This window comes from Denticeps clupeoides, chromosome 12 (assembly GCF_900700375.1).
Source record: "Denticeps clupeoides chromosome 12, fDenClu1.1, whole genome shotgun sequence".
Classification (NCBI taxonomy): Eukaryota; Metazoa; Chordata; class Actinopteri; order Clupeiformes; family Denticipitidae; genus Denticeps; species Denticeps clupeoides.
The window spans coordinates 13339869-13352947 of record NC_041718.1 but is presented as its reverse complement, the minus strand read 5'-3'; the positions used below and the strand labels follow the sequence as shown (position 1 = coordinate 13352947).

The window sequence follows — 13079 nt, the reverse complement described above, 5'->3', positions numbered from 1 at the left end:
TCTGCTTTTAACCCATCTCCATTGGTGAACAGAAATGACAGGCGCCCAGGGAGCAGTGTGTGGGGACGGTGCTTTTGCTCAGTGTCACCTCAGTGGCACCTTGGCAGATCGGTATTCGAACCGGCAACCTACTGATTACGAGATCAACTACTGAGACTACTGATCAACAACAACAGTACATATAACTCCAGCACTTTCACCTTCAATCACTCTGGACACTTTGCACAAATCACTTTGCACAAAATCTTTGCACTTTTTACTTTACTGCTCTTTTCTTTAAACATTGTCTTTCACTCATTTGCACGCCTTCACCCTACCAGTTGCACATATTTTTATTACGTTTTATTATCACATATTACGTTAAAGACGTAAAAGTGTAATATTTGGTTATGTTTGCAATATTTGCATATTGGTTCATTGTATACTTGCAACATTTGCAATACTGTGGTCTGTAGCAGTCGCAGTTCACTGCATATCATACCGTGTATGACTATGTATGTGACAAATAAAATTTGAATTTGAATTTGAGGACTCTTAACCTCTAGGCCACCAACTTGGCTTGTTGGCTTGTTGAGCAATTCTGACTCTAGACGACTTGGTCATTGCAGTATGTGTGTCACGACTACGGACTTACGGGGGAAGGGTTTTTATTATTAAACTGATGGCCACCATGAGCAATTTCAGACACCTTCTGTGGGCTGTCATGAACAAGCAGAGGAGCCTCTTCTGTCATAGGACGCTTCTCCCCATGTCCAGAACCAACAGACTTAAGAAATCTCTTGTCCCATAAGTCATCAAACTGTTGAACTCCTCGCTGAGGGGCAGGAGGGGGACAGAAGGACAAAGGAGGACAGGGAGGAGCAGGAACAATTAGTCTAATCAAACACAAATGGACAATTAACATTACTAGGACACATGGCTGTGCAATTAACCCACGCAGTAATCATTTAATTATTAGTTTGACCTTTTTATTACTGTGTGATTGGTGTAAATTTATGTAAATTTTGTTTATCATATTTTTATGTCACTTATCTTCTTGTATTCTATGCTAGTGTACTGCTGCTGAGGTTCCATGAGGAACCTTCCTGAGGGATTAATAAGTTCTACCTACGAAATTGTTATAATACCATTATACCATTACACAAAATAAACATACAAAATCTTTATTAATATTTGACAGACTAACAAAATACACAGGTTCATTTACAGTGAAAGAAATCCTAAAAAAAAATCAATTATGGCCTGGTGCAACATTTGACTTTGTCTCGGTTTATGAGGAAACCTTTGCCTTGACTCGTTTCGCTTCACAGTATATACAGCACATTTTAATTTATTATTAAATAAAATCTCATATTACTAACATTGTCCACCAGACACAGCATACTACAAAACTACTTGTGTTTTAAGAAGATGGAAAAAGTCCCACTTTCAAACAAAGTTTTTTATCATCTGAGGCACCATCTCAGAATCTTGTGACTGAGTCCATGTCCTGTATCTCCTGTATTTTTATCGTCTTGTCGCTGAAATCCGGGTTGTCTATTCCCACCTCGGCATTGTATGGTATCTTCTCAGTGAGCTCCGACGTCTGCAAAAGTTGAATTTATTTTAGGGCAGGTTGCTGCGACCAGAGATCGCAAGAGTTCAAAAGTAAAGCTGCGATGGATTAGAGCACTTTCTGTCCTTTACCTCGGAAGACTCTCTCTTACAGCCAGAGCAGATTAAGTCACTCTTTCCAACGAACAACTCTGGCCGTACCTTCCGCTGTTTACAGCCGCCTGAGAGGGGACAGCGGAACTGCGAGTGAGGACATGACTGGGCGAGAGACATGTGGACAAGTAGTGAAGTTCTCACCTGTGGCTGCACTGACTACGATTCCCACGATCATGGCAGTCAGCGTCCCCACCGGACAGAAGTAGAGGTATGACAGGGAGTACCAAGAGTCTGCCAGGGCAGGCCTGTCAGTGGTAGCAGGGATCATTGGTTACATGTCTGCGGGTTCTCTACCGCAATATGTAAGATGAGAAGATAAAATACTAAGTAGGCTTGCCGCGGTGCTGGAGTGCTCGTAGCTGTGCTCGTCCACGGAGACACTGTGGTTGCGTTTATAATGTCTGTGCAGCCCAGTGTGCTGAGAGGGAGTGGAAGGGTCTTATCGGGCCCGGGGGGGTATATTTGTGCTCCTATTCCTACCCAGAGTGTCAGAATCAGACCAGTGATCAGACCCGCCAGTCCTCCCTTTAAGAAATAAGATAATTACTGTTGTTATAATTCCAGTGGAAACTTGTCTCAGAGTTAAAAGCCAGATTTTCAGACTTACTTTTGAATTGGCACATCGGAAGAACATGCCCAATATGTAGATGCCTAGGAGGGGCCCGCTGATCATCCCAAATATGGACAGGGCTGCCTGATGAGGGAGTAATATGTTATATAACTGACATGTCATATATAAACCAGCAGGTGGTGCTAAAGGTTCACTGGTTGTCCAGAATGTACCTGCAATACGCTCCCCATTAAGGAAGCCACGCCTGCCATCCCAATGCACAGACCTCCGAAAAACACACCTGGTAAAAGCGAGAGTGCATTAAGAACAAAAGATTATTCTGCATACGGTTATTTGTCACAAACATGCTCCTCTGTGTAGAGCGAGAATGAAAACTCACTAAGGCCCATGTTTATCCAGGAAACCTGTCTCTCTGTCAGGCTGGGCAGCGCAGGCTTCAGGAAGTCTTCCACCGTGACAGCCACCAGAGCATTAATGCTGGAGGACACAGTGCTAAACACACACATGGTTCAAATCAACATGGGCAGCCCAAGCATCCCATATCGTTTATAGCATGTAAACCAGTGCAAATGCGGTGAATGTCATTGTGCAGCACAGCATGTGGTCACCCGTCACCCTTAGTGGGCAGCCATGACAGGCGCCCGGGAGCAATGTGTGGGGACGGTACAAGGTCAGTGACACTTGGCAGTTCGGGATTTGTCATTGTGATATACATCACAGCAGCACAGTGACACAACGAAATATGTCCTCTGCTTTTAACCATCACCCTTGACATGACAGCCGAGGAGCAGTGTGTGGGGACGGTACTTTGCTCAGTGGCACCTCGGCGGCTCAGGATTCCACCACTGCCCATTTGAAAAGTGCATGGGGAACACTGCTGTGTTGTTCTCTTCAGTGTGTGTGGATTCTAGAACCATCTCTGTTTCTGCAGGTTACAGGAAGGGTGGAGTTCTTACCTGAGCGTTCCACTGTACGCTGCAGCCACAAACAATCCAGGGATTCCGGGGAAAGCAGCTAATATGTCCATCACCAAATATGGAAGAAGCTGTTTTCGCACATTCCAACACAGTAGCTAAGCATCTTATCTTGAAATAATGTTTGCATCAATACAAAAAATGTGCAGCATTGGCTTATGGCCATACATTAATTAAGAGCAATTGACCTGATCAGAAGTGTCCACATCGCCATTGCTTAGTGGGTCACAGTCCTTGTAAACGGAGTACATTGTGAGGCCACTGAGCATAGCCAGGCTTACAGTGACCCACAGCCCCACCATATTTACATACAGAGACCTGCCAAACGACAATGAGGCGTCAGTTGAAATGAGTCCCATATGAGACACACCTCTATCCAGACTTACTCACATCTTTGCATGGGTCAGGGTTCTGCAGGAGATGTAACGCTGGACCTGGGATTGATTGATGGAGTAGATGGATGCCCACATCAAACTTCCTCCCACAACAATTGTCCAAAATGTATGACGTTTCAGAGGATCTGGGTCAAAGCTATGGGAAAACACGAACAAGTCTGCTCAGCTGTGGCTTCACATTGGCCAGCACAGTGATAATGTACACTACCAGTCAAAAGTTTGGACGAACCTACCAATTTGTTGCTCTTGCTTTTTTTTTTTACATTAAAGAACAAAACTGAAGACGCAGGACTATGAAATAACACACGTGAAGAACACAAGTGCAACATTTGAGTCTATACAAAGCAGGGAGCTTTTGCTATGGCAGCAGTTCACACTCTTGGCTTCTCTCTACCACCTTAAGTTAGACAGCGGGGATGGTTGCTTATCACTCATGTTAATGAGCAGCTCATTAAGCGGCTTTTGAAGTTGACAATAATGAACAAGGCAATCATGAAGCTAAAAGGAGGCGACTCAGAAAAAACAGATTCATCAAACATAATTCACTTTCTCCTGCTACCAAAATATTTCTTGAATAGGATTCTTCAGAATGGCTCCATATTGGTCCCCAGTGGTCACAGAGTAGGTGCGTGCAAGCTTTTGACTGGTAGTGTATCAGTTTGGACACTGTCAAGTTGCTTAAGCTACATAGTGAAGTACATGATGATTATTATCCATACTCAAAAGCCTCCAGCCGTCCTCCTTGCCGCGCATCCTCCCAGATTCGTCCCAGGCCTCCTCGCAGCACCGCCCCTCGCGCGATCACTGCCACAAAGCCCGTCAGCATAATAACCATCTGGAACACGTCTGTCCATATGACCGCCTTCAGGCCACCCTGCACAGCCAATCCCCGCGCGGGGTTGAGCACACAGCCACAGGGCACAATACTGTATATACGTCACTCAAGGGCTTACTGCATGTTTTCAGGGGTCACACCTGTAATTGAGAGTTATTACTGTGCATGCTTCGGCATGTTACTCACCAAGGTGCAGTAGATGATGCACACTGTCCCTGTGGCTACCAGCACTCCCCAGAGGTCCAGTCCCGTGACTGAAAATGACAGCAAAGTAGTGTTATAAGGAGGTTTGTGTGTAAATTCATTCATCCATCTATCATCCATCTAAGGAGCAGCAGAAGCTATCAGTGTGCACTGCAGAGGCGGTCATATTTAACAAACCATGCAAAACCATTGATTTTGATTGGTGCGTTTTGCAATGGTTGTAAATTTCATGTGGGAATTCTGCTCCATTCCACAGTACCTGATATTTAAGATCTTATTCTGTTTGGAGAAACGAAAAAGTCACTCTGTCAGGTCATGGACATAAATAGGTATGTAGCCTTCTTGGGTGTGTGCAGAAAATGCCTGAGGGGGGCTTTCATGTCAGTGTGCTGCATTGCTATCTTGTGTTCATACATGCCCGTGTTACCTGAACATCAAGAACTGATCCAGAACGAAGTTGCTTGGGTCAAAACAGAACATACTAACTTGACCTAAACAGAGCAGTCTTATCAGGAGTCTTATCAGAACCTTGTGTGAACGTGTGCTTGTATCACCCTGGATAAAGTACTTCATATTCTAATGAAAAATGATCTTTATGGCGTCAGCACCGTCAGCCAGCTGTGCCGTGCTGAATAAAAAGCATTAGTTTAGCCTGTGACTCACTCTGGTTTAGCGCAAGTGCTGGTGCGTAGATAACCATGCCTGTGTAGAGGGCCTTGGAAACAAAATAACAGTAATTAGGTGATTAGCTGAATTGGGAAACTCACATTTTGCACATTCAAAAGGCAGGTACATTAGTCTAAAGTGGAAAATGAAATACATTTAACATGACAAACTGTGGATTAACTGCTTATCCCAGATGGAAACTGGGAACTCAAAATGTGTAACGATACATTTTAGTATTGTATTGTTTAGGATAAATAATGAATGTAACAGCTGTATAATAGTTTTACTGTATATTGTCATGAATGTGTTATAAATGTTTCATGAGATAAGGTGATCCTTTATTAGTCCCAGAAGGTGGAAATGTAGCTTATTGTGTAGTTTTGTGTATTACTCACTGTCTGTACAATAAACATTGAAGTCCCAATCACTCGTATCAGCTTATTGAATCGCATCTCCAGATACTAGAATAAAAGAATAAAGCTGCTTTAAAAAAGAAATGATTAATTCCAGAGTTATGTCTTCTACAGTGGTGTGAAAAACTATTTGCCCCCTTCCTGATTTCTTATTCTTTTGCATGTTTGTCACACAAAATGTTTCTGATCAAACACATTTAACTATTAGTCAAAGATAACACAAGTAAACACAAAATGCAGTTTTTAAATGATGTTTTTTATTATTTAGGGAGAAAAAAAAATCCAAACCTACATGGCCCTGTGTGAAAAAGTAATTGCCCCCTGAACCTAATAACTAGTTGGGCCACCCTAGCAGCAATAACTGCAATCAAGCGTTTGCGATAACTTGCAACGAGTCTTTTACAGCGCTCTGGAGGAATTTTTTTTTAAGGTCATGCCACAACATCTCAATAGGATTCAGGTCAGGACTTTGACTAGGCCACTCTAAAGTCTTCATTTTGTTTTTCTTCAGCCATTCAGAGGTGGATTTGCTGGTGTGTTTTGGGTCATTGTCCTGCTGCAGCACCCAAGAGCACTTCAGCTTGAGTTGACGAACAGATGGCCGGACATTCTCCTTCAGGATTTTTTGGTAGACAGTAGAATTCATGGGTCCATCTATCACAGCAAGCCTTCCAGGTCCTGAAGCAGCAAAACAACCCCAGACCATCACGCTACCACCACCATATTTTACTGTTGGCATGATGTTCTTTTTCTGAAATGCTGTGTTACTTTAACGCCAGATGTAGCGGGACACACACTTTCCAAAAAGTTCAACTTTTGTCTTGTCGGTCCACAAGGTATTTCCCAAAAGTCATTTTGAGATGTTTTTTAGCAAATTTGAGACAAGCCTTAATGTTCTTTTTGCTTGGAAATCTGCCATGCATGCCGTTTTGCCCAGTCTCTTTCTTATGGTGGAGTCGTGAAAACAGACCTTAATTGAGGCAAGTGAGGCCTGCAGTTCTTTAGATGTTGTCGTGGGGTCTTTTGTGGCCTCTCGGATGCGTTTTCTCTGCGCTCTTGGGGTAATTTTGGTCGGCCGGACACTCCTGGGAAGGTTCACCACTGTTCCATGTTTTTGCCATTTGTGGATAATGGCTCTCACTGTGGTTCGCTGGAGTCCCAAAGCTTTAGAAATGGCTTTATAACCTTTACCAGACTGATAGATCTGAATTACTTTTGGTCTCATTTGTTCCTGAAGCTCTTTGGATCTTGGCATGATGTCTAGCTTTTGAGGTGCTTTTGGTCTACTTCTCTGTGTCAGGTAGCTCCTATTTAAGGGATTTCTTGATTGAAGCCGGTTTGGCAGTAATCAGGGTGACTACAGAAATTGGACTCAGTTATTTTTTCACAAGGGGGGCAATCACTTTTTCACACAGGGCCATGTGGATTTGGACTTTTTTTCTCCCTTAATAACGTAAACCTTCATTTAAAAACTGCATTTTGTGTTCAATTATGTTATCTTTGACTAATAGTTAACAGTTTTTGATGAGCAGAACATTTAAGTGTGACAAACATGCAAAACAATAAGAAATCAGGAAGGGGGCAAATCGTTTTTCACACCACTGTATGTGTCTTTTCTTCTTACCTCATATGTGCTGGTGATGCCCAAACGGTAGAACAGTGGGACAAAAACCTCTGCAGTGACGGTGGACATGATGGAGTAGGAGAAGCAGAAGAGCCAAAAGGCCGTTCCAAAGCGGTAGGCTTCTGCCGGTGTTCCGATGACCGTAATGCCTGACATGAAACTGGCAGTGAGGGACATGGCAACCGGAACGGCTGTCATTTGTCGACCCCCCAGCAAGAACTCTGCACTGCTGGTCTCTTTCCGTCCTCGTAGCGCTTGAAACAAGCCAATGCCAGCCGCTCCGAGGATAATGAGGACAAAAACGACATAGTCCCAGACTGAAAAGAGGGCCACCGGGCCCCTGCCATCAACCATGATAAAAAAAAAAAAATGACACCAAAAAAAATGACACCAAAGCCTGTTCTCAAATCACCAAATTATTATCTATAGACCAATTAAACCTGTTAACCTCGCCTGACAGTTTACATACATTTATAAGAATCGCTTTAGTGTGTAACAGTTCTAAAATACTAATAAAAGAAAGATGAATTAAACAAACGTCAGTTACAATCACATTGCAAAAACAAAGAAGTCCGTTTCATAAAAAAATACCAACGGATTTTTCTTAGAATGCCAAAAAAGTGGTGCAAACGAGGAGGTTGCAGTCAAAGAGAAAAATCCAGGGAGTATTCCAGAGAATTTAACGAGAACTCCTTATCACACTTCAGCAGCTGTCTGGGAAGGCGTCCCGGTGTACTTTCTTGGAGGACTGCTGGTTATGAGCAAGAGATCCCTGCAGTTGACCACAAAAAGCCCAAGTTAATCATCCCTCAAGACCAAAAGATACAGTCACTCACCGCCCTCTCAGAGTAATAGGAACATTTTCTTCTGAGACTCTATTCATGAGCAGAACAATTCATCAAATATTTGATTTTCCTAAATCGTTTTTATTTCCTTAAAGTCTCAAAGTAATTCGGTGTGCACCTAAACCAGGCATGTACAGTATGTCCTGCAAAAGTCACAATCCTTGACACAAGCCAGAATGACGATATGCCTATAGCACTGAAAAGGAAATTTAAAAAGTCCTGCTCATATTCTACTTACATGTAGGATTTTATATGCTCCACTTTCCTGTGCCATAAATTTTTTCTGCTGTGTTTATCAGTATAATTTTATGAATATGGTTACACTTTGAACTCTTAAACTGATTCATTATGCTGTGTTCAAAATAAAAATAAAATTGCTAGCAGCTGTAAATGTTAAATGAGTACAGAGAGCATGCAACATTACATAATATAACAATTTTGTGTCCCAAATGGAATTACAAAATAATCTGACATTACAAAAGCTCTGGCCCATATCACTTTTGTTTGGTTGAATATTTTACAGGACAAAATCACACTAGTAAAGGCCTGCATGATCACATTCATTTTGTGGGTCCTACAGGAAATGGTCAGGATTCCTACGGTCATTAAGAACATGGAAAAGTCATGGAATTTTACAAGAGGCCTTAAAACGTTTTCAAGTCCAAAAATAAACATATAAAGTTATGGAAAAGTCATTGAAATTGGAATGACACATGAACGTATAACGGAGTTCATGCAAGACTGCACGTGAAACGTTTTTCTACATTTACAAATACATCGTTTAAAGCTTCAGAGAAGCCTTAGGGTAATTGAAATTCATGGAAATTTTAAAAGTGTGGAATAGAATTATCAAATTTACGTGTGGGATACTGACTTTGCACTTATTGTGTTGAATGTTTATTCAAAGGAAAAAATATGAAAGATTGCATGATAAAAAACCTTGCGGTATAGGAACCAGTAAATCACGCGTCCTTTGAAGACTGATCAGTGACAGCTATAGCACAGATTACGTGGCTGCAAGCGAGGTACTTCTCGCTAGTTTCCTGTGCAAAGGAAGCATCCTTACAGTTGTCTGCCGAGCCATGTTTCCTGACATCGTCGCTTAGCCTATTTCCTAATCTTTATCATTTTGTAATTCTGTGTAAGTGTTGTGGGGTTAAATGTTGTGGAGTCAGTACTCTCTGGTTTCAGTCTGACAGCGACACAGAACTGTCTGAGCAATGATTAACTTTAAATGAAAACACAGGGCCATAAAGACACTTTCAAATGACTGAAGCCAATGGTGGCAGGTTCATCATTGAGGAAGAACAGACGCCACAATGGTTACACATTCATGTCCATTTATATGTTTGGATTAGATATACTTTGCTATCCATATTGACTTTACAGCATCCATATTATTGCTATGCTATAAATATTAGTTAATTGGAAGTTTTTCCTGTACAGTCCTGTACTTTAATATCATAGAATTCTGCCCTGCTTTTCTCACAATTCGTTGTTAAGTTGTTTTTTATCTACATGTCAGATTTAATATTTGCTAAGTGTAAAGTGAACCTTCTGTTCAAGTGAACCGCCACACATTTATAATGTGTATTACATTAAGTACAGGTTATCATATGCACGTGGGGCTGTTGCAGTAGTCCAGTGGATAAGAGGGAGAATATTACAGTTACAGGCTGAACTTCGATGGGAACAGAACTTCTTGAACAGTTCTGAATGCGCTGGGGAGGAAGAACATGACGAGCAGCAAACAAAGTACGGATTTTTCGCTCACTTTTCATTGCTTTCCTCTTTAGATGTCATTGCCAACAGCATGATGGTATTAGCAAAGATCTGAGAACAATTTCACAACCTCTTTTTTTCAATGCTTGACTTATTATCCGGGCTTTATGTAAATGCACAGGAGTCCACAGCAGACCTGATGGTAAATAAAAAACTCATGCCTTTCCAATCAGTTACAGCCTGACAAAAGAGGTGATAATGAAATCCACTTCAAAAATCATTAACTCATTGTGTAGAGGTTAAACATGGCATTCCAAAAATATGGTCTATGGTCTTAACTTTCTTTACTTTCGTCATGTTTCTAATAATAAAAAAGGTTCCTGCAATTGATCATAATAAAATAGTCGTTTTATATTTGTTTTATTCCTGGTATTTTAACTGCTGTGCTTCAAAGATTCTTTATCGTATGTCTTTCACAACATAAATGATGTATTGATTTTCTAAAGGTTACTTGTTAGGGTAACTTATTAATTGCTTGCCTTGTTTGCTAATTTATTATGCGATAAGAGATGCTCTTTCAACTGTTATCTGTTAGAATGTGAAAGAACACCTCATTTATCCTTGCCTAATGTTACACAACTTAAACTATATATGTTATATGCCATCAATTGTCAGACATCAGATTTTGGCTAAACGAGGCATTTCAGGAGCAAATGTAGATAATACAGTATTATAATAATAAGAGAAAAGGAGTTTATCTTTTATCTGAAAATATTAAAATAGTTTTTCTTTTACTGGAAATGAAGTGAAGCGTCTCCAAATTTCCAATAAATGGAAGTTTAAATATTGTTTCCTGTCATGTTGCCAATTTAACTTTATAGTACAGAGAAAACTTTGAACTTTATCACGCAATGATATGGTTCCTTTAATGAGATGACTGATTGACATGTCTTGGTCAGCAATGAGAGAGAGAAAAAAAGCTTATTAAAACCAAATTCTTGTAAAAACTGAAAAGGTTGATGCATTTACAAGTTGCATTACAAGATTATAATTTTTTTTTTTCTAAGAACAGGTGATTTAAAGCACCACGTCATAGCCAAGGTGGAGACAGACATTAATCTTTAACTTCCAAACTGATGTATTCTGGTAAAAAAAGGAATATTGCACCTGTCCATGTGACGCCCTGCTTCTCCCCTGCAGCAGCATGCCCTGCACATGCAGGTTATGCCGAATGATGGAGGCATATTGGTCAGTCTTGGATTTGAGTGAGGGTAGAGGACAGAATGTGTTGGGGAGGGATGATCAGGTCCTTTGTGTCTGCTGCTGCTGTTGGCCAAGGAGAAAGTGTGGAGAAGGGGAAGAGGGCAATAGGACTGAAGTTTGTTCAGTGGAAAGGTGAAGTAACCAAGGAGAGTTAGAGGGGTGTCAATGGAAAAATTGTTGACTATTGTGTCCAAATCATCAATAAAGGTTTAAAGTGGCCTGGGAGGATCACTTCTCACTATGAGATAGATGTTCACTGGAGAAGAAATCGAAACTGCATGGAACTCAATGAAAGATGTGAAGGTACAACTGAGGTACCACCACCTTTCATGGCTTAAAATGCAGAAGGTACACTCCGTTGTGTGCACTGTGTGCTGTGCTTCACAATGACAATCTCTTCACTTTCACTTTCTGAAAGCATAAGCATAGGGGAGAGCAGTTGGTGTAGTTGTGTTCTGAAGGGATGGCCAAGTCTCGGTTAATGCCGAAAAGTCATGGGAGTGGATAGTAGTGAGGGCAGAGATGAGCTGTGGGGTGGCTCATGAAAATGAAGTCATTATCATTGTGATACATAGCACAGCACATGGTGCACACAACAAAATGTGTCCTCTGCTTTTAACCATCAACCTTGGTGAGCAGCGGGCAGCCATGACAGGTGCCCGGGGAGCAGTGTGTGGGGACGGTGCTTTGCTCAGTGGCACCTTGGCAGTTGCCGGCAACCTTCTGATTACAGGGCCACTTCCTTAGCCGCAAGGCCACCACTGCCCCACTCATGCTTAATACTGGCCACCCTATTGGCCACCCCAAGCACTGCATCACAGTTGTCTCTGTGTTTTTTCCGTGCAGAACCATTCAACACTGCAATGGCACTTTCCTTGCGGTTTGACGTAATGCAGGTTGTACTGGCTATGTATTCAAAAGGTGTGCTATTACTTTCATAAGCGATCCAAGTATGCGTAGTCAAGCTATTCCGTTCAAACAATGGTACTTTTTTAATCTTCTCCACCACTACCAGCATTCAAAATACTGTAGAGGTGGTTTAGTTGCTAAACCCCTTAATGTCTGAACCAAGAAATAATGGACAGAAAATTCAATTTTGTTTTTATCTTTTTATATCTCATGGAAACTTAGTGGGTCGCAGAATCAGAAATGCAATGTCTCAGGTATGATACACATGGGATACACAAAGGGTTAAACAGCCCTGTATTTTTTTTTGACACATGTGTGCCAACCTAAAATGGCAACAGATCCATCCTGGCCATCCCACTGAAAATGTCCTGGCTCCAGAGCCCACCTACCACCCATTTTTGAGAAGTAGATGGCAATAGGGGTAGACAAGGTTGCTGTTAAGTAGTTACTGGAATAGGTTTCAGGCACACAATGGCAGTTTAGCAAAATGGATGGGTTGAAAATGGCACACAATGGCAGTCTGGCAAAATGGATGGGTTAAAAATGGCACACAATGGCAGTCCGGCAAAATGGATGGGTTGAAAATGGAAGAGGGAGAGAAGGTTTGGGTGCATTGACCTTCACTAAACCCTGACCCCTAATTCACACCTCTGGGGAACATGTGAAACTTCCACTGATTAAACACCTGAGTATGCTAATAGATAGGGAAACTTTTGAGCTAACTGAGCTTAAAAATAGACAGCAAACAAAGTTCACATTTACATACATTTACTGTACATTTTGGCAGACACCCTTGTCCAGAGTGACTTGCATCTCAGGTCACCATCAGTGAAAGTTAGCAGTTCTGGTTCACTAGGACCCCAACTTTGAATACAATCATTCTGTGCACACTGTTGTTGTTTTTCTTACATAAGTTAGACTACAACAGTTTAGAAGTTAGTTTAAGTA

General features: G+C 41.5%; 1 protein-coding gene across 1 annotated transcript; it reads right to left on the bottom strand.

Moving 5' to 3' along the window:
- Nucleotides 1-1147: 1147 nt before the first annotated feature.
- On the bottom strand, nucleotides 1148-8127 carry LOC114801222 (sodium-coupled monocarboxylate transporter 1-like). The gene is made up of 15 exons (XM_028999251.1): nucleotides 7393-8127; nucleotides 5751-5816; nucleotides 5353-5404; nucleotides 4672-4739; nucleotides 4370-4524; nucleotides 3646-3786; nucleotides 3444-3573; nucleotides 3238-3326; nucleotides 2661-2773; nucleotides 2494-2561; nucleotides 2318-2404; nucleotides 2048-2235; nucleotides 1852-1955; nucleotides 1687-1775; nucleotides 1148-1585 (listed from the first exon to the last, which is right to left on the bottom strand). Exons 1-15 carry the CDS (start codon nucleotides 7744-7746, stop codon nucleotides 1463-1465), a joined length of 1827 nt encoding a protein of 608 aa, XP_028855084.1. The 5' UTR covers nucleotides 7747-8127; the 3' UTR covers nucleotides 1148-1462.
- Between the last annotated feature and the right edge of the window lie 4952 nt (nucleotides 8128-13079).